This window comes from Phaethon lepturus, unplaced genomic scaffold (assembly GCF_000687285.1).
Source record: "Phaethon lepturus isolate BGI_N335 unplaced genomic scaffold, ASM68728v1 scaffold1086, whole genome shotgun sequence".
In the NCBI taxonomy this organism is placed as follows: domain Eukaryota; kingdom Metazoa; phylum Chordata; class Aves; order Phaethontiformes; family Phaethontidae; genus Phaethon; species Phaethon lepturus.
The window spans coordinates 22,641-44,081 of record NW_010546741.1 but is presented as its reverse complement, the minus strand read 5'-3'; the positions used below and the strand labels follow the sequence as shown (position 1 = coordinate 44,081).

Genomic DNA, 21,441 nt, shown 5'->3' with positions numbered 1-21,441 from the left:
GAATGCCCCACTGCAGGAGGCAATGTCAGTTTTGCCCGTCTTCTGCATTACAGGCGAGTTCTCAGAAAACAGGACTGTGTTAAGTCAGACAAAAACCAGAAGCTTTTCTCTTTTGAAGAACACTCACAGCCATAGAAGAGAAGCACAAAATTCCCACTGAAAGAATCACCAGCATGTGAAAAATTAATTTGGAAATCCTCTTTTAGCTGGTTGTCTCTCTAAATACATGTTAGGATAGCTAGTTTATGTTGGAACTAAGGCCAGCTAAAAATTTGGTGCCAAGAAATATAATTTCGATTTCCATATACACCAATAATCAAGATAAATCAAGACATTTCATTAGACAAACTGCCTTAAGCTCTCATTCTAATCAAGACTATGATAGCCTTCGGACAATTAAAAACTGATTAAGGGTAAAAATTTCCTGTAATTACACACCAGGTAAGAACAATACTTTGCTTACAAGACCTGGCCAGAAAAGTATGCATTAACCAATACAAGCACTTATCCCATTTACTTGGGAAGACCAGCCTGCTCTTGAGGCAAACTGGCCCAGATTGTCATGTCTAGAGGAAACACCCCCACCCCCCCGCCCCAAAACCCCAAAAATGTATGCAAAGATCCAAAACTCACCTTTGCCAATATGCCGCCTAGTGTTCTCAATGGTGGAGTTGCGGTTAACGTTCGACAGCAGCCCCAGGCAAAATCTGTTCTTGTTGTTTGAAGGATCAGTGAAGCCATCCACCAGGATGCTGGTGGAAGAAGCGTGGAATGCCTCCCCGACACGATTATTCAGCTCATAGTAGACAATTGAGCACCAGTGCTTCGGTTCTTCGTAAGCAACTGCCTGAACATCTGTACAGCAACAATGGAAACATTACAGTCTAATGGCGTTGGAATACACGCTTGAGATGTAGAGATTCATAAACGTGCAGATTTTGGCTGAAGATCACTGAAAGATGAGCTGGATAAGAAACTGCAGCTAAACGAAGGCTCTTCTATCTTCAGTTATTTTTGAACTTTTCATAGCCACAGACATACAGCAGAATAATTTCACCTCAACTTTACTTGCACAAGACTCACAAGAGAGAAAGGTTGGCAGTAGATATCCACAGAAAAAATGCATGAAGCTCCCGGGCACATACCAAGCAGTGCCCCGAATATCCCTGCTGCATTTTCTACAACACGCTATGGTGTGGGCCCAGACAGCAGAGAAATGCTGCCATTATACAGCTCAGATTTCTTTCCAATGTGGTAAATTAACTTCTACTTCAGTTCATTTTACTCAGCAACCAAATTACAAGTCACCTCTGTGCTTACTGCGAAGTTGTATAGTTGACAGGGAGAAACAGCATCATGCAATTGCACAAGAGACCATTTGTAACTTTGGGTACCAAGGATAGCAAGGTAGCTTAAACATGCAGTCAGCAAATCAGTCTTTCAGCATTCAGGGCGTGCACAAATCTTTCTCCTGGGCTTCTTGGGGGAAGGGTAGGAGACTTCAAAAACTAAGAGATTGACATTTGTCTGCAGAACATGCATGAAGCACATATGAATAAATACTGCTTGGGATTAGAGGCTGAACAAGGGCAAAATGTACAGGATCCTAACAGTTATGCTGAGCAGATGAAATGGATGAAGACATTATTTAATGAGAAACTTCTATTCATCAAGAGCTACCAAATACAAAATCTGCAACTGTTCATCCCCAAAAGAATTACTGGTTGAGTAATAGCAGGGATTTCTCAGAACGTGGTTCTCCAGAGTCTGGTAACAAGAAGCTCCTCCTCAGCAGCTCCTAACTGAAGCTGGGAAATGTGCAGAATGCCGGCAGGAAATTCCTGGTTCACGACTTCTACCCATCAAGCTCTAGAAACACATGGAATTCTTGAGGTAGCGCTTGTGACTGTGCATGGGGAACAATTTCTCCAGATGATACAGAACGTCTTTACCAAAAAGTTTCCCAGTGGATATCCAACAACAGCATAGGCTTCTCCAGATATCTCCACCCCATGTGCATTCTTTCAAGTGCCAAATAGAGCTACAAATTATTAAACTGCCTCCAAATAAAAGGAGGCTAGCGGAGGTTGTGGTTGCTTTATGCGGTTTCTTTTAAGTGAGGGAGACTATTTCACTGCTAAGCCTAGCACAGCTGGACTTGCTGCTGTGATACCAACTTTGCAGATTAAAGCTCCAACTACAGATCAAAATGCTAAAATGAAAATCAGACTGGTATTACAGGAAAACTTGTTTCTCTGGCCAGAGTTTTCCCTTTCCCAGCCCCAAGTCTTTACTGAAATCGGCCAACTAAGACCAGTGTTCATTTTCCTCTGTTCACAGACCATGCCACTATGAGTCTTCTGACACATGCAAAACAAAAACCAAAAAGTTCCCCCCCAAACCAGAAGTACACAGCAGATACAAAAGGCAGCAACTGATCAAAAGCAGGATAACACATCCTACATCACTGTGCAAGATTTCTGAGCATAGTGTCTACTGCTGACCAATAACTTGCTTAAAACACTGGTAAAAAGGAGCTGATCTTTCCTGACACTCTAGCATTTTCTATCCTTTCACGTCAACTGTAAAAAAAAACCCCAAACAATAGAAAATAATCAAAATCAGTCATTAATTAGAGGTTACTACACCTTTAATTCCCATGAAGATGCCAGCAATTATCAAAGCTGCAGCTTTGCCCCAGTTCTCAAAGTCAGGAAGAAATCTTGCCAGCTGGCCATTCTTACAGAATGAATCATATCTCTCTCACACAGATTTCGTACTAACTTCCTTACATTTGCTTTAAGTCATGCAGAGCAGGTGCGTTTAGTCTCTCTATTCCCAGCACGGGCCAACAATGGAAATTACCCAACTTCATTGACAGGATGCAGCTTGTTAAATCAAATCTCTTAAGACTAACAAATCACCACGAAGAACATGCATCTAAAAAGTTTGCAACAAAAATGCTGGAATAAGTTCACAGTAAAAACTCTTCTTTTACAACCTGCAGCAGATTTTTTTTTAAAGTAGTGCAATTACAGCATACATATACAAATAAAAAACACGTGAAGGCACAAAGCAGTAAGGTATCTTTTTTTTTAAATGAAGGGACAGAGACAAAAATCCATTCTACTAACTACTAGGAGGGGAAAATACTAATAGACAATTTTGAAATGGTTAAAAAACAAGAAGAAAAATGTAACCCTTTTCTCTTTATCAATTCCCATATAACAGTGGGATTCCACAGTACTCATGTATTTTGTGAGAGGGACAAACATGCAAAGGTCTGCAGTTAGGCATAAACATTGACAAATGTACCCTGGGCCAGCAAGGACTACACATACACAGAGAGCGTATTGGATCAGCGGAAAGTGGAAATGCTACAGATGAGGTTTATCACATGCAAAACTCATTCAACGCAGAGAATAAATAGGTTAGCACTAAAGCTATTCAAATTGTTCTAAGAGGGCAACTTATTTCCTGAAATCAGACATTAAGCTTAGCAACGAAACAAGTACAAAAATTAAAAGCTTAAAAAAAAATATCAAACAACAGTTCATATGCTTGTTATCTTGATAATCATTCTGGCACAGCATCCAGCTTGCTGCTCTTTCTTGGCATGAGCCACAACTCTGTAAGCTTATGTGTTCTCTAAAGGGGCTATTTCTCACAATGTGATGAATGCACTAAATCCTTTACTCAGCAGTCATGGCTGGCTGCAAAGGCTTTAAAAAGCAATGTGTAAAAAGATGTCTGTGTCATAGTACATAAAGCAATAGGGTTTTTTTAATACAGATTTTAAAGTCTGTAGCAATGCCATGCCTCAGGCAGACAGCTTTGAATTCTGAACCAAGTACTATCACTGCATCAATATCAAAGATGGAACAAAAAAGGGGAGAAAGGGTGGAACAACACAAAATACAAAAAACCCTCAAATGCCCTTATGACCAGAAGGTAAATTATTAAGAGCAGAGCATACTCTTTACAGACTGAAGTTTAGAATTCAGGACAAAAAAAAACAATAAAAAAAGACAACTTTATGAGATGTACTATCTCAGAGGAAAAAACACATATATTCCAGTTGCCCATGTAAACTGCCTCTGGGCATTTACGTAACTGACAGTATTAGCATCCATCCCCTCATCAACTCTTTGCTTGGAGAGCTAAGCTTGACCATATCTACTGTCATCCACAATTCAGTAGACTTTATATAGCATTAACTGCATTGTTCCAATAAATCAATGTAATCATAAGAGAGAAAAGAGACTCCTTTCCTTGCACACATGTAATTTCACCATCGCACGCAGAAATGTACAGCATCGTAAGATTTGGTGATTACTGGAAGTTCCAGATACAAAATATAGAACCACTTTGGTCATTGAATTGGTTGGGAATAAGAAGGTAATAAACCCCATACATTTTGCATTTTTAAAGAGTCATGTGATAGCTTCTTGTCCTAAATAAGTATTTACATTTATGAATTTTTATCTCCAGATTTACTATTTCAACGCTTACAACAACAGAAGAAAATCACATGGCTGTTTTTTTTTCCTTTTCTACAGCTAAAAATTTCCATAAATAACACACATCCAAAATTAAAACTCAGTTATTAAAAGTAAGTTCTGAAAGTTCTTTACTCTTAAGCAGCAAAGCAGAAGTTGAGAACAAAGGGGTTTTACCTCCTCTGTGTATGTCAGGGGGAATTGCAGGTGCCATCATGTTGGTATCCATTGGCTGGGAGGTATCATGTGTCATCTGATCTTCCGGAGGCAGGTAAGCAGGAGGGGGAGTATCAGCTAAATATAGAAAAGGCAGAGACACAAGAGTCCTTTCCTCTCTTTAAAGTATATATACATACCCACATAAACAGTTTTAGCCTGGAAATGGTTCCAGTCTGACTCAGCTATGAACTTCCACCCACCAGAAATCTGAGAAAGCAATCATGGACCTTGAATCAGGAAAGCAAAGAATTACTGTGCATATTAAGCACAACTGCAACAAAACCAAGTCACTTCCCTCCCACCAAGCTGCAAAACAAAGCTCAGCTATGCATCCAGCCCATAGTTTTTTGCAGGTTGAAAGTGCCATATAGACCTTAAGGCACAAAGAGGTCTCAGGACCAGGCCAGAAGTAGCTATTGAATATGGTTAAATGTGAACAGAAGTTGGAGCAGAAAACTTTCCATTCAAACTCTTCTGTTTCCGACATGATTCTATCAGCAAAGTACGTAAACATCCCAGATATATCCAGATATGACCTTATTCTTGTCACTGCAAAGTATTAGCTCACTAACGCACTGCTTTCAGCCCTGTTTGAAGCATCCCAGGCAGGTACTCGCGTTGCCTTTCAGCTGCCTCTCTCACTTCTGGGAAAGCTTCCCAAATGGCTTCTTAGAAGCTGCAGGAAGTTGCCCATGTCACCAAGTTGCCCAATACACCAGAGGACACTCTCCTCCAAATCAACTGCACAGAGGTACATGCAAAAGAGAAACCCTTGCCTGTTCCCTGCAAGCTTCCACTGCAAAAGCTGAGGTTAGATTATCACTGTACTATCTCTGATGAACACGGCTGCTGTTCATCCCACATTTACTTCCATTACTGAGAGCACAGACTGCAAGCTACCACAGCAAATAATCACAGGGGCCTCCAAAACCCTGAAAATCAAATTAGCATCAACAACAGGCAGGAGACTCAACACCACCGCTTTGTAAATTTTCGGTTTTGTGGGGTGGTTTGGTTTTTTTTGGTTGTTTTGTTTTGTTTTTTTTTTTAATAAAACACATGTTAATGAAGTCTATTAACTGCTTATTGTTTAGGAGATACTCTATTGAGAGCTTTACACCTAACGCTGGCAGGTACCTTGCTAATTCTCTTATTTGGATACCCTCAGTTGGACAAGAGAGCAGCAGAGAAAGACAGAGATAACAGGACTGTATTAAAAGCTTAACAGTCTGCACTGGAGTTTAAGTCTCATGTTTTACTAAGCCTTAAATGTTCACGTGTGTGCAAACATGATGTTAGTGATACACAGATAGGGAAACAAGATTGTAAGGCCACAGGCAACAAATTAGCCAGTAAGTAGAAAGTTTTCAAGATCTCTGGATAACTGCTTTGCTCCTTTTTTTGTGTTTTCCAAAAGTCAGCGTCTTTCCCCATTAGTGCAAGATGGACAACTGTCCAGAGCTAAACATCAAGGACATCAGTATCTTGACCTCTCCTTTAATTCAATTTCTTCACTGCAGCTGCCGACTTGGCCAGGCATACGGACAGAACAGACCCCTCAAAGATCAAGTGAACTTCCACAAGCCAGTGCTCAGGAAGACCTTGTTAGAGAAGCCTTTCTCTCTGCTGGAAAGCCCCAACCACACCAATCATATTTAAAAAAAAAAAAAAAAAAGAGAGAGAAGGAAAGACAGCTGGGTTTGTAGCCACTTTTCACATTTTTTAGAAAAGCCAATGCAAATTCTCTTTCCTTCCCTCCTGTCTCTGCAAATTCAGTCACAAGAGAAAAATTTAAAGAGAAACAACTATCAGCAGCAGAAATCTATGGATGTTAATTTCATGTAATAGGAAACAGATTTTCACAAGTCTGACACTTTGTTTACACATGCCTGCCTTCAGCCCCCAAAGAAAACACGCAAACAGAACATCAGTAAGCATTTGTGCAGAGTCCTTCTCCTAGCATTCAGATCAAGAAATCTGTCACAGACTGCTTCTGCAGTATTTTTATCCATCTGCATGTAAAGACAAAAAAAAACCCACAAAGACAGCTTCATGGTATTTTCTACAGACATCAGTCAACAAAGAAAGGTTGTTACTTTTCTGACTTTAGGAAGTAAAACAGCCTGAAGATTTCTTTTCAGGGCCTTAAGGAGCTGTTTTTCAGTTGAAGTATATTTGTTTCTTGAAATTACATCATTATGCAAAGAAATTTTATCATCAAGTAGCAGTAGCATGATCCCCTTGAGAAACATCCTTCTTCTGCAGAACTAAAGCCTTGCGCTGAATTTATGATGATCTCTTTCCTACGCAAGGATGATCTGTAGCATTACACTTCTCGTGCATTAAACACTATGCTTTGTGGGCTAAACTGTTGAGCTGGTTCCCAAAACATTTTGAATCCCTCCCTCCACGCCAGAAGAGTTTTGCTGTCATGTTTTAACAGTGTCTGAAAGAGGCACAGTGTTAAAACGCTCAGTATTATTACTAGACAAAGCGATTACATAGCCTTTATTACCGCAATCTCTCAGCTTGCTACTGAACACAAGTGTTGCCTGATAATTTGGTATTATTAAGCAAAAAAATCATGATACTGGTGATGTCCAACCACCTTCTTCCTTCTGAAGAGGAACACAAGTTGACCATACCTGGCATCTGGAAAGGACTTCCTGGGTCTGAGCTGGCTGGAGAATGCGGGTAGGTGCTACTGCTGCTGCCAGGCGAGTTTGGATAGCTGCTGTTGGGCGAGTGGGGGAACGGGTGACTATTGGGTTGCTGAAAAGAGTCCGGGAAAGTAGCGTTGTGCGGCATGTGGGGCTCATTTTGTCCCAGGTTGCGGAATTGGGCCAAGAGGCTGTGCTGAGGGTTGTACTCGCTGTGCCTTGGAACCAGCACCGGAGGAAGGACTGGAAAGGGAGAAAGAGGGAAAAGCCACAGCATTAGAGACTCAGTTCTGAAGGACTAGGCTATACAGGGAAAAAAAAACGCATTCTTCCTCCCCTAGGGCAAATTCACATCTGTCTTAAAAACAAGGTAGTCAAATCTAGGAGCGCATGTCTAAGCAAGAACTCTTTTCCTTATATCCGGTTCCTGCATAGCTTGAATTCATAGTGATCGTGCTAGCTACCTGATTTGCCAGATGGGAGTTTGTTTTCACAGAGGGCCAGGGAAAAGGAGCCAAGTATAAACCTCAATTCTGCGTTTTAGTTTTATTCACACAAAGAAATTCTGGGAAGTACGTGCGTTACAATGCTGACATGCAGTTCGTTTTGCTGCATTTGTGATCCTGCTAATCACGTAATGGCTCTTAACCCAAAACTTTGCTAATAAGGACAGATATTTTTTCTAAAGACAATACTGATATACCTTGAACTCAGCCTAGTCCCAAGAGTTGTAATTTTATTTTTAACCTGGACCATGTTATTACAAGTTAGTATTAAAACAGTTATTAACTCTTCAAATAAGTTTACAAAATGTGCAATTTCAACAAAATTATGTAGTTCAAAAAAAACAATGGAGCAACAGTTGAGCTCCAACTGTATCCTACTATAGGGTCAGAGAACCACACATCAGAAACTACTTGTCTCACCACAGTCCCAAGGCCTCCTCACCAGCAGGAAACAAAGGTCTCTTTTTGACTGAGAATATGAACATGATACCAGATACACAAAGATAAAAGAATCAGCTCTTTTTCCAGTGCCCCAGCTTCTATCTTTGAATGCCTCACAGTGAAGTCCAAGCTACTCAAAGCATTAAAAGCTAGTCTTGTTATAGACTGAGATTTTTGGGTGATGGGGGGAAGAGGAGAGGCAAGGGCATAGAGAGGGAGATCCATGCACAGAGTGGTAGAAGTGAAATAAAAAAGTTATTCCTCTCCACATCTGCTCCCTTCAGCTCCATTTCCCAGCTCCACAGCCAAGCAGGACTGGAAGAAACCTCCTGGGATAGTGACAAAAAACCCACAAAAACCAGCGAAAGCAAGCCAGGCTACCATGCCCTCTCCCCAAGACTCCTGCCCTGTCCCCAACATCTGGTCAGCGCACACAAGAGGAACCAGAGTACGTATACAGGACAAGGCTCTACAGACGTAACTATCACTCAGATTAAGAAAGGTATTTCGGAGATAGCAGCTTCACCAAAAGGCTAGATTACAAACTAACTGAAAAAAGAAAAAGAATCTTCTTGCCAAGACAAACAGGTTCTTCCAAGACACCGAGGCATCTTCACTCTTCAGCACTTTGCTTACACTTTCAGATACTTACGTTAGCGTCCTGGAGTCCAAGAGTACCAGGACACTGCTCGACCCATAGACCAGGCCTGAGGTTTAAAAAGGATACAAAAGGATGCCACACACAGAACTCGCACTCTATTCCTAAAGCAAGTCACAGATTAACCAACAAAAAAAAAAGAGCAGGTTTCCCTTGCTCTTTTTGTGGCATGTTCTAAGAGAGAAGTTAAGCCACCAGATTTTTGCCTGCTAGTTGCATTAATGCATGAGAAGTTTGATCCCAGAAATCTTCATTGAACATAGACTGAAAAAAACAGCCTTCACTGTTGAAAATAAGGCTGCCCCTTAGAGTCAGAAGCAGGTTTTAAAGATTTAATCTGATGTCTCACTTTCTTAAAGCAGCTTCACTGAGATTCCAACAGATCTCAAGTGTTTGAGGCAAATGTCACCCCTAAGTAGATTTGTTTAGACGTGAAAATTTTAACCAACTCCACTTTACAAGGAGTTCCTAATTATGGCATTTTCGGAAACAAAACACATCTCTCTGCCATTCTATGGAAATTCTCAATTGCAAAACACCCCAGGAGAAGCTGCATCTCCTTCAGCTGTGCAAACTGTCCCTTGCCTCTACTGCAACCATTCTCACATGTCACTGGAAAAAGCCATTTAAAAAAGTTACTCAACATTCAGCTGGACATCACAAATCTCCTCATTCACAACACGGCAAATGTCAAACCCCATCTCTCTGAACATTAGCATCTCTCAGAATTAAGCTTGTTCTGTTAAACCTAGCAGTCCTTTTGCAGTGAGGTCAGGCACTATTTAATTGTCATAGTCAACATTTGCTGGGGTAATAAACTACCAGTGAAAAAAGTAACAATGAGATCACGTGTTAAAAAGTATTTTCTCTTTCCTGTCTTTATGATTCTTCCTTACTTTTCCAAGCATTAAAAACACAGCTTTCCTATCTCTTCCCTTCCTACGGATGAAGGTCAAAACATTAACTTTTCTGAAGTTAATTTGTGCAGAAAGTACATCACTTACCTTTCTCATCCCCTACCTCACATTAAACAATGACACACATGACATCGCAGGAAACCACACGATTTATAGCATTTTAAAATAGCAGGAGAACAGGATATTTTCTGTATGTTTTCTGTAATTAACATAAAGCAGTGCCAGATTTTCCCAAGGTATATACGCATGTTTTCTCCTGTTGGGCAGAACTACTGGTGAAGTTTAGAAAGACTCAAAATAAGAACAAGTCTCCTCTTCCCAGCTCTCCCTCACACAAACCTACACTTCTTGTCCAACTACTTCAACCTCAAATGACTAAATGCCAACTTCTTCAAAACACAGATGGAAAAGGAGGAAGGGGAAAAAAAAAGAATACAACTGGTATCGATACAGCACAAGTAGTCTCAAAAGTATCATTGCAGAACTTGCTTTGAGTGCTGCCCCTAATGCACATCCTCCCTGCATACATACACAACTTTAAACGAGGAGGAAAAGCCCCGAAAGGCCGTGTCAGGGGGGACAGAGGCTGCAGCGCTCCAGTTACTCCAACTCCAAAAGAGCCACTCACTGCCATAACCTGCTCTCTCTGCAGCTCACGGGCTTTTTTGCAGGCTCGCTGCTCCCACCGGAGTCAGAGAGGCGTCAGTCCGAACGCCGCTCCCTCAGGAGCGAAGGCTTGCGCAGCGTCCGGGCCCTTCGCACGCGTGGAAGGATGCCAGGAGTTCAAAAACGTGAAGGGGGATGCGCATCCTTCTCCCTCCCCTCGCCCCTGTGTAAGGCGCTGAGCGGACCTCAGCCACAGGGAATAACAAATTACCAAGGCTCAGTACAGCAGGGGAGGAGGCTGATCTCTGTTGCGGCTGCCAGCTCCAGGAAGAGGTATAATTGAAGGGGGGAAAGCATGAGAGAGTCACTCCGTGCTAAGCCAGAACACCTGTTGCTATAAAATAATGAAGCGGTGCACATCTTTGCTGTGCGGATCTCCACGGGACACTGCTCTAACAGTCTGCAGGCAGAATTTCTCCCCTCCTCTTTACCTTCTTCAGCAGACGGGAACACAGATACAAAAAAATAAGATTTTTTTTTTTTTATTATTATCATTTGTTTCTATTCAGTAGGGATGCATATATTTAAAGGAGACATACTATTAAGTACACTGTTGTCTTTAAAAGCTCCCGCAAAAGATTTGCAAATTCAACCTCATTAAAATGATTAAAACCAGTTAATGGAGTAGAACCACAAGTCATCCAACAGCTCGATGTCTGTACTTTCTCAAACACCAGATTAAAAGCTTTTATGGGCTACACCACGGCTAAATTTTGCTCCAAGACTTTGTGCCGATGCGGACCTGGAGTTGAGGGTGAATACATGACTGCTAGCAGTAATGCTAGTAGTAATGGTTGAAGAGGAAGATAAACCACCTGGAAGCTAGGCTGGGTATGTTTGTGGAACTGTAGCTAAGAAGAGATCCTGTACCTGTCAAGACAGCCTGGGAATTTGCTCGCTTGTTTTTACCATGCAAATAATACCCAGAGTATGCCCGCACCAAACAAGTGGAGCTGTATTAAAGAAATTACAGCTACAGGGCAATTTCACCCACAGGGCTATTTCATCTAAGAGCCAAGAATGTCAAAAATACAGAAGATAGACCAAAGACAACCTGGCTACTCAGATAAGTGTTCCAACTAACCACACCAAGAAAGAAATGCTTTTATGAAAATGTAATGGTGGCCTTTGAAGAAAGCCGGTGATCTCTACTCTTTGCATCTCCAGCACATCATCCTGTCATTCAGAAAACTAACAGGTGTGTTGTCCTAGAGTAAAGATTTTCTTGGGTTTCTTTTTTGTTCTGTTTTCATATCCTGGACATAATGATTTTAGCAAACATAGAAAGTCTCCAGTTTATGAATAACTTTTTTTCTTCACGTTTCTCTATTTAAAAAAACAACCCAGGCCAAAGGATCTGCTGTACTTTCAAAGTAGCTTGTTTTCTATCCAGATGGGTTTTGGTTATCTTACACAAGCCCTCAAGGGCTCATTTTTTCCCCCCCTTTGCATGTTACATGAAGATTTGGGTAGGTATCTCTCTTTCCATGTCTGGAAATTGAAAGACCAAGTAATGAAATACAACAAGGGACCACATATAAGAAAGCAGTCTTTGATCATCTTGCTTTCCCAAAGTAGATTCTACTTCTTTTGTGAGCTTTATAAAATTAAAAAGAAACTTTTAAAAAAATGAGCAATTGCTGCTGTACTTTCTGCTCTTAAAAATCATGATGACTTGGTTGACATACATTCTGTACAAGGGTTTGTACTGGCTTATACCACAACAGGGCCCTCAGCCCTAATGAAGACCTGAGGGCACTATCATTAGTGCACTTTAATTTCCAAGCATCATATAGCTGTATTTTCATACAAATTTATGCAAAGCCACTTATGTTTTACTAGAAAAAAATAGAACTATGGGTTGGGAAGGAGGGAAATCCTCACACAGCAGTTCGTGCTATCTGGAAATAGGTATGAAAACATGGGGGGGGCAGGGAATTGCAGCTTGTACTCCACACTCTACATAGAAAATCCTGCAAAGACAAAGCTGTAAGAAAAATGAAGAGTTAGGAGAAGGGGAAAAAAAACCCCACCCAACAAAAAAACCCAAAACACGGCAGCAGTGTTAAACTAACAAACTTCAAGCCTCCTAAAGACTCCTAGTTTAATTTCCTGCCACAGCAGCTGAAGTTGGCTGTGGCATCGTGGTGAGCAGTCCAGTCCCACGGTGGAAACAGAGCAGGTACCAACGTATGCTCAGCTGAACTTGCTTAGTTTTGCTTGCTGCCTGTAGCATTAGAGAGTCACTGAAGCATGCTGACGGAAAAGTCTTGCCAAGATCTTACTTGTAAACAATAAAACACCAAGTAGAAACAAAAGTTTTAATGTCATTAGGTTTTCCCGTGTTGCCTAAAACAAGACCTGGCAAAACTGAATATCCTTTGACCAGAGGACAAGTTCTCACAAACTGAGACACTTAACATGTCGACACTTAGGATAGAGTTTACTCTTGGTTTAAAAGAAAAATTAATAGTGTTGTGGCAAAAGCAATCTCTAGCTACTTTATGTTCTTCCCATACCACCAGGCTTAAGCAAGGCTATGCTACTGGCTGTGGTAGCACGGCTTTGCTTTACACCATCTTCTCAAAAGCAGAAATGTCAGCCTCTTAGACTTCTGCTCCAAACCTATATTCTAGTTAAGTGCAAGTGAAAAGGCTCAGTAATAGCTATTCAGCAACATGTTTGAGGTGACAGATGGACAAATGTGCCAGACTTTCTATTCTGGGAGAAAGCTGAGAACTGTCTTGTTTTCTCAACTCTTAATTTTATTTTGCAGTTTCAGTAGACCCCCCAGTTTGATTTGTCATTTTACATAGTTACAACGCCAGACTGTATTAAAAAAGGCAACACAGTTGTTGCTTTACTGACTTTACTTTTACATCAGACATCTGCTCTAAATGCATTTGGCAAGTAATATTACTACATTTCCTGCATTACAATATTCAGCTAACATAGATTTTATTTGCGGATGCTCTGATAAGCTAACATTTTGATTAAACTGACATTTGTCAGGGCCAATTTCAGAATTTAGTACTAATTGTATGCACATTAGTGAAGGAGTTCTTGTAAGCAGATTTGGGGGAGAAGCAGTCCTGATACAGGAGGAAGTTACAGTGTGATAGTGTCTATTACTCAGACATTTACACAGACCAGAGTTCAAATTGCCTGTACGAAAGCCACATTCACCATGAGCAGGTTAAAACTTTCAACTCTGGTCTTCTAAGTCAGAAGAAACATCTGAATCTGGTTAATTTTAAAGAAAGAAGAAAAAGACACAGACATAGCCTTCTTGACAACTTTTATCCCTGTATTGCAGCTCGTTTTTCTGACACATGGTGGGGTTAGACAAGGACAACCCTGCTGTTAAACCATTCCCTCCTTTCTGCCTCCCTATTCCAATTCCTCTCCCCCAGGTCAGTTCTGGTGAGGAATTTTAGAACCAAATTCTGCAAAACGAAAAGGAAGAAAATCTTATACTACTTTCCAAGCAAACTGACAGTTGCTTGCTATTTTGGGGAACCATCCTATAATTGTGCCCACCTGTTGTGACATGCTATTTTTAAAGTTACACCCAACAAAGCAGCGTTACACAGCGATATGGCAAACTCGGCCATCATGCAGGAACAAGGATTTTTCTTACTTGGTTCTACGTATTAACTCCAAAGGGACGCACCGGTTTTCCCCTCCCTTACGTCCCCCGGAGTAGCTTCCCTTTCGCCTTCGCTCCCCCGGCCCCTCTCCCCCTCCCTCCGACGCCTGGCGCTGCCGGCGTTCTCCTCCGGTGGGCCTGGTGCTGTGGGAGTCGCCCCGGCAGCTGCTCCGCCGGGCTTCCTCCAGCCCGGGCCATCAGAGCTCTTCCATCTGGCCGGAAACGGCACGGAGGATCCCACACTGGCCCCGTTCTCCCCGGTGCTGGAGGGTGGGAGACACCAAGCAAGCCCCAGGACCCCAGAACGCCCAGCCGGGCAAGCTCGCAGTCCCAAAGGGACTCGCCTCTTACTCCCAACTTTTCTCTCCTGGCTCCAAACTCGACCTGGACAGAGTCGCGGCATCAGCCAATTCGACGGTCCCAGGAGCTGCGTTTGAACCCTGCCGCTTGCCGAAAGCGGCATTAGCGACCTGACGGGCCACCCGCTGCAACAAGGCCATGTCAGGCTTGAAGCGCAGGGGGAGTACACCGTAACGGGTTTTTAAAGATCCTTTTCTCAGTTTACACTGTCTAGAAACAGTTTGGGAATATTTATTTTATATGTAGTGATCCTAGGCTAGTCAAGTACAGGGGGACAAGACAGGGATGACTTATCCGACCCATTGCATTTTTCGGTAATGTACCTAAAGGCACGACCAGACCAATATACACAACCAAACATCTGTGTGATTTCAAGCACTATTAAAAAGCACCTTTAAACATGCCTTATTCTTCTTTCGCTGAGGACCAAAGCTGCAGTGCTGTACAGGGGAGCAATCAAGGCGCATTTACTTCCAGGACCACATGAGTCTAAACATGCCTTACCCAGGATTTCCACCATTTCAAGTTTCTTTCTGCACCCCTGGTGCCTGCAGTAGGTGTACAGTCTTACAGAGAGTCACTTAGGGCAAACAGCAGAGGAGATCAAAGGCAAATATGAAAACAATCAGGTTAAAGTCATAGGCAAGGAGTCCACGCCGGGAGCAGAAACAGCACGACACACCTACTGCTCTCCTCAGAGCCTGGGGACCTGGCCCGTTCTTGCAGCGAAAAGCATCTGTACATTTAAGTAAAACGTTTCTCGCCAAAAACAAGCTTGCTGAAGCAGACATCCACTTTGAAATTCATGGTTATAATGGAAAGGAACATCATGACCTTCAGGCAGAATTGAAAATTCAACTGTTCTGACTGTGTGTTTCTCTGTGTCACGAAAAAGCAACCGCTGCTCATCCCCCCGATTTGGGTGGAACATGGGCACCGCCAGCTTCATAAAGCACCGTGATGTAGAGCAGACAGCAGCCAGCCCTCCAAAGAAGGGAAGTTTAGCAGAGGAAAATCATCCAGCCTTTTTCATCTACCTTGTACTGGTAATTGCAAAAAAACCAAACCACTGTAGTTATTTTCTGCTTCCAAGTGGCTGTGCTAACGGGCTGATCCCTGCAACTAGAGTATTTCAGATGACAGATCAGCTGCTTCTGGACTGACCGGTTTTAGTACCCCCCGGCACCGCACGCTTCAAGCGCAGCGGAGCATCAGTAAGCACCTCCAGAAATGAATACAGAAAAGTTAACAACTGCATTTCCCAAGGCAGGTTTGGGCTCACTCAGATCAATGAAGAGTATGTTTCTCCCAAGTCTGACCCCTGAGGATGTATCAGCAGATTCCAGGCACTGTCAGGAGACAGCATTTAGTTGTGGGGCGGGGAGGAAGGCATTTACATAAACACTTTGGACCTTCAACCATTTCCACACATAAAGCATAAAAGAGAAGTTAATTCCTTTTTTGCTTCCTTTGTAACGTATTATAAACTCAAATCTCTTTAACCTAGGAGGTTGATGAGCAAGGATGCTTAGTAGAGGCAAACTAACACAATTCTGCATCAGACTGAACCGAGAGCTAGTGTTCACTAGTACTTTAAGAAAGTTAATTATTCAGTTTCTTCATCTTCTTTCCTTCCCTTTAGCTAAGGCAGAAGAACTGAACCTCCTCCCCTAAAGCCACATTACAAGTGTGATTTGTTGTTATTTTTTAACAGCAGTGTCAGTTTAAGCACCTCTTCATCCTCTCTGCTCCCTATCCCATTCCTTTTGTTTTGCTGTTAGAGCAAACAGCATCCAGGCTTAAAAAAAACCAAGGCTCCCCCCCCCGCCCCCGAATTCTAGATGACAGCTTTTACGCATCCCACTGACATAACTGAGGACAGTGGCAGGTGACAGAGGCTGTATCTCTACAGAAATCAAAGGAATAAAAGAAGGGAAGGAAGTATCTTGGTCATACTCAAGGAGAGTCTCAAACCAGATGTGAGCCTGATTTCCAGGTATCTGTAAACCAAAAATAAAACCGAGGAGAAAAAGCAGATTCAGCCAAGTGAGCACACCAGTTCGGCTGAGCATGCCAGTTTCCAAAAGGCATCAAATTCAGGCCCTGCCCTCCTTAATTAAAAGCTTTGCTTTGCCTTGCCAAGGGAGAAATTTGACAGCCATTAACTATGCTGCACCAAAAATAATTCTGCACACAACAGACATACGAAACAGCAGCAGTGAGCTACCGTAACACATCTCAAGGAGATATTTCTTCCTGCCAGTCGAGTACAAGGTTGTATTCCCATCCCCAGCAACAAAACAGGCTCTACTTTCTCCGCTCATTTCCCACCACCTCCACTCCTTCCCACATGTTGTCCACAGGGCTGTGTTGCTACAGATGTTCCCGCAGCCTCCCCGTGAGCCCCAGCGCTTGCCCTCATCAGCCTGGAAGATAACACAGCAGGGGAGAGGGGGAAAAGGCGACCGTGATCTGGTTCAGCACGAGGCCAGGCGAACAGCCGCGCCGGCACAACGCAGCGAGCAGGAGCTGTTTATGCACCCTGCCACCGACCATGTCCCCATCGCCCCAGGGGCGCGGCTGGCTGGTTACCGGGCTGACCCAGCGCCGCACCGTCACAGGAAGGACACCCTGCCTTGCCCCCACTCGACTCCGCAGCAAGCGAGCGGAGGGCGCCGAGCTCGCCAAGCTAACCGCGCCAAAAAGCAGTTTTCCGTCTGTTCAGTTTTTTTGAGCAGCTGGCCGCAGGAGGAGATGGGCACCCGTGCCTGCGCAGAGCCTCGAGGTCAGGTTAGGCACGAATACGGTACCGCCACGTCACACCCGGGTGCCTGCCAGAGGCGTCGTTCCCCTCCTTGCGCAGGGTGGGCAGCACAGCCTGTGCTCAGGGACACCTGGCAGGCTCCCTACTTGAGCCTGACGATAGTCTTCCGCCTCCTCTCGACTGTTGACAACCGGCTTGCATCCAGCCTGGCTAACGAAAGTGTCTCTTGTTTGGATTCAGATGTAGCTTTGTAGCTGGCAGACACACCACAGCATGCCAGTTCTCATGTTTTCCAAGCTTATCTTCTCAAAGTAGGCAGCAACAATGGAATAAGGTATCAAGGTAGAAAATTCATGCATGCCTCTGGCACCGTGAAGACTGAGATTCATCCATAACACTAATTTCCCAACATAAAGCATCACCTGACTTTACGTATCTGAGGATTTACCACTAATCCTTTCCTCAAAACTTATACAAATCACGCGACAACCGGCAGAAGAGTGAACATATAGATGTCATCCCATGCACGCGCTGTGTGCTTCAGCTCTCCAATAACCGGATCTGCACAAAGCAGTTAAATACAGACCATGATGTCAAGCAGAGCCAGAATTTCATGATGTACCTTGCACACAAAATGCACATCCTATACAATCTGAGCTTCCAATTTTGTTTTGTCAGGAGAAAGTAAATTTCTAACCCTCCCGGCTGCAATGATAGCCTTGGAAACACAAACCTTGGTATCTGCTTGAGTCCATAGACTGTTGGAAACAGTGACTCATGCATGAATTCCCACTACCCATTAATCTCAAAGTGTAAGGACTTATGCAGCAATAACGGTGTTTTAATGTCCTGGCAAAAATGGGAAAAAACAGTTAGCAGAATTTGGGAGTGACTGTCAGGAAATGAAGATAAAGACGACGCTTGGAGGACAGCAAGAACAAGGAAGGAACAGGAAAAAAGAAGTTGTAAATTATAAAGCACAGCTCTCCAAGCCAAATGGAAGTTCAGCTACCACCTGTTTCCAAAAGCCACATTTTCCCACTCATCTCTGCAATATCCCTCAAAATGCAGCAGATCTGTGGCTGACTAAATATAAAACCCTCCTCCTTTACATACCCAGCCAGCAACCTCAGTGGGCTTCAACCCCACTCTCGCACTTTGGCAAGCTGTTAGAAGTTCAAGACTTAACTTCAGCGCACATATAATGTTGTACCTCCTGACGCTTATTTAACAGAGCGCCTCAGCAGAAGTGAACACTAGCTCCTGGTCAGCAGCTACCTCCAGAATATTTTAAGTGGGTAGAACAGCACAGTGAGCTTGTAAAAGACCAAATAATTCTGTCAGCTCTGTCAAACTGACCACAGCCTTAATGTTTACAGGAAAACTGCCCAGTTGCCTATTAGGTAACTGGCCAAGAATACCTAGTTTTTCCTGAAGGGTACCGTCTGGACAAAAAGAGAAGCATTTTATTTCTACCATGTCCAAAAATTAAGTTACCGATTTGTGTTTGTTTTTTTTTTTCCCTGGCAAAACTTCTGTAGCTACATGAATGTATAGTTTTTTGTCTCATCCAAAAACAAAGGGCAATCCAGAACTCAGGCTTACAGTTAATAACTTTTTGCTCCGTTTCCCAAATACAAAATTCATAAGATGACTTAGCACGCAAACCCCAGCTTTCCAACCACTTAAACTACTTCGCAGCACTCAGCTAAAATGCACATTTTAGTTAGACACCTTTTAAAAGTTTTATTCTATTTTTATCTTGCATATCTCATTGAAGTGACAGGACATTTACAAATACCTACTTTTAAATACGGATATAAATGACCCAAATGCAAACATTCTCTAACTCAGTAATTGTTTCCAAGGTTAAGGCAAATGTGTTAGAACAAGTCATTTGATGTTACAGTAACAGTATGAGCCAAACTGTTGCTCAATCTGACAGAAATAGATGTCTTTGAGGAATCTTAATTTTCAGCATTTTGGAATAGTGAATGCAAACAACTAGTGCAGACAGCTAGCAGTACAGGGACACAAGTATTTTACTATCCCACTTTTGCTTAACATGGAATTGTTAAGAATTTTAACAAGTTCTTCCAGTGCAGAATTCTTTGTTCAAGCTTCTACTGCATAAATATGCACATACATGGATATCACCTCTTCCATTCACATGATTTCAAGTTAATAGCAATGCACCAAAGGGCAATTTTAAACATCTAGATATGCACCATGTGTTGCAGATCCAAGACAAATGCAATTTCCATCCACAGAAAAACAATCTTGCAACAATCTTTTTTTCCACCATAGTTCTTAAGCTGTCCATGCCACTCTGTGCAGAGAGCTTCACAGTTTATGAAATGCCTCACACAGATGAACTTCCCAAATCTAAACCAGGGAAGTCCACCCACGCCTGCGGTACATTTCTGCAGATGTCCCTGTACAACATCACCCGTAGCTGGAGACTAGTGTAGATAGATACATCCAAACACTTTTCATCTTAGTCCCTGGAAGCATGCCTTGGTAATATACTTGCATAAGTAAAATTAAGCACTGATTTATCAAAAAAATGTTTGGCCTTTGAAGAGGACACAGAAAAAAATGGGTCATACCTTAAAAAAAGTGCAGAAGTGGGTAACAGGTAAGCAAACTGTGCTTACAAACAGCTGACAGTAAAACTTCACGTACAACCAAACACTGCCATCAAAGCTTTAAGTTGAGGGGATTACATTCTGCTGGCTAAAATCAGTCTTTTCAAAAGGCCAAAAGTGTGGGAGATTCTGAAGACAATATTATCTTCTGGGGGATGAAGAAACAAAAGTGATAGAAGTGAAATAATAATTTGAAAATAATAGTAAGAATACCACTACTACCACAGCATGTGAGAATAGCTTTCATGCACAGACTGCAATAATCCTTTACGTTAGCTTGCAATGCTTAATACAGGTTGACCGATCCACACAACTCAGTAAAACACAAATTAATTGAGGGATAGTGGTTACCAACAAAACCAGGTGATACCAGGCCCAGCAGCCTGAGGCATATACGAAGACTATGCCTCTATATAGTGATAAGCATTTACACAAGTGAAGCATTCGCCATGTGAAAGGGAGAACTACTAATTAACGCTTATATCCAGATAAATTGCAGAGGAAGAATCTGACATGTGCAAACAGCCACTTTTGCTTATTTAAGCTTATGAGTCACATGATTAATTGCCATACTTTGCATTGTTCAGATAAGTTGTAAAGGTACAAACAAGGAAGAACCTACCAGGACTCTCTACCCGCTTGTAGTGGTAGGGATTGATGCAAACCTCCTTCTGTTTTGAACCAAAGGGAAACTCACAGCATTCCAGCGGTTTCAGTTCGTGATGGCTCTGCAGGTCTGGCCAGCGCCACACTCTACAGTAAATCACATGCGGTAGCCCTTTCCGGTGTGAAACCTGCAGCCTGCCGTCCAAGGAACGGGGAATTGTGACACAGTTGCTGGGCTGACCAGGACAGCTTAATGCTTTTTCCAGTTCCTCCATAGCACCTTTTTTCTTCTTCAGTTTTTTCACTAATGCATCAACAGCTTTCTCTGCCCATTTTTCTTCTTCGTCCCCCTGCTTCCATCCCAACAGCCTCTTCACCGCTGGGCTGGTGAAGGAGAATAAGCTTGTCACATTCATGGTGACCCCACTGTGGCGATACCACAGAACCAAGCAGGAGAGACCGTCCTGTTCTTCCACCACCACCAGGGTACAGCAGATTGCGTCAGTAGTCAAAGGCAGCCTATCTCAAATAACTCTGGTCCTTTCTGCTTTTCAGTCCTCCAGTCCCAGGAAGGCAGCGCTGACATCCCCCCTTGATGGATGCGACCTTCTCATTATTCTAAACCCTTCCGGCCAAGAACCTGCAAAAGAGTATCAGAGGGAGAGGAAAAAAAGAATTATACCTTTTAAATTAACGTACAGCAATTAAAGTCATCCCCCCTCCCAACCCAAGAGTGGTGTGACCAAAAACCAACGAACAACAACAAAACCAACAAGAACAAAGTGTTCTTGTATAGCCCCCAGGACTGGACTCAAGGCACATCTGATGAAGACTTAAGCAGCAGGGCC

The 21,441-nt window shown here is 42.7% G+C and overlaps 1 protein-coding gene across 1 annotated transcript in view; it reads right to left on the bottom strand.

The window, feature by feature from the left end:
• SMAD1 (SMAD family member 1) overlaps window positions 1-21,207 on the bottom strand; it is a 26,316-nt gene extending 5,109 nt beyond the window's left edge. Inside the window, exons 1-4 of the mRNA XM_010289394.1 lie at window positions 20,610-21,207; window positions 7,364-7,621; window positions 4,677-4,793; window positions 634-855 (exon numbers count right to left, since the gene is read on the bottom strand). Of these exons, the coding sequence (XP_010287696.1) occupies window positions 634-855; window positions 4,677-4,793; window positions 7,364-7,621; window positions 20,610-21,009 (997 nt within the window). The 5' untranslated portion in view covers window positions 21,010-21,207. The remainder of the gene's footprint in view (window positions 1-633; window positions 856-4,676; window positions 4,794-7,363; window positions 7,622-20,609) is intronic.
• Between the last annotated feature and the right edge of the window lie 234 nt (window positions 21,208-21,441).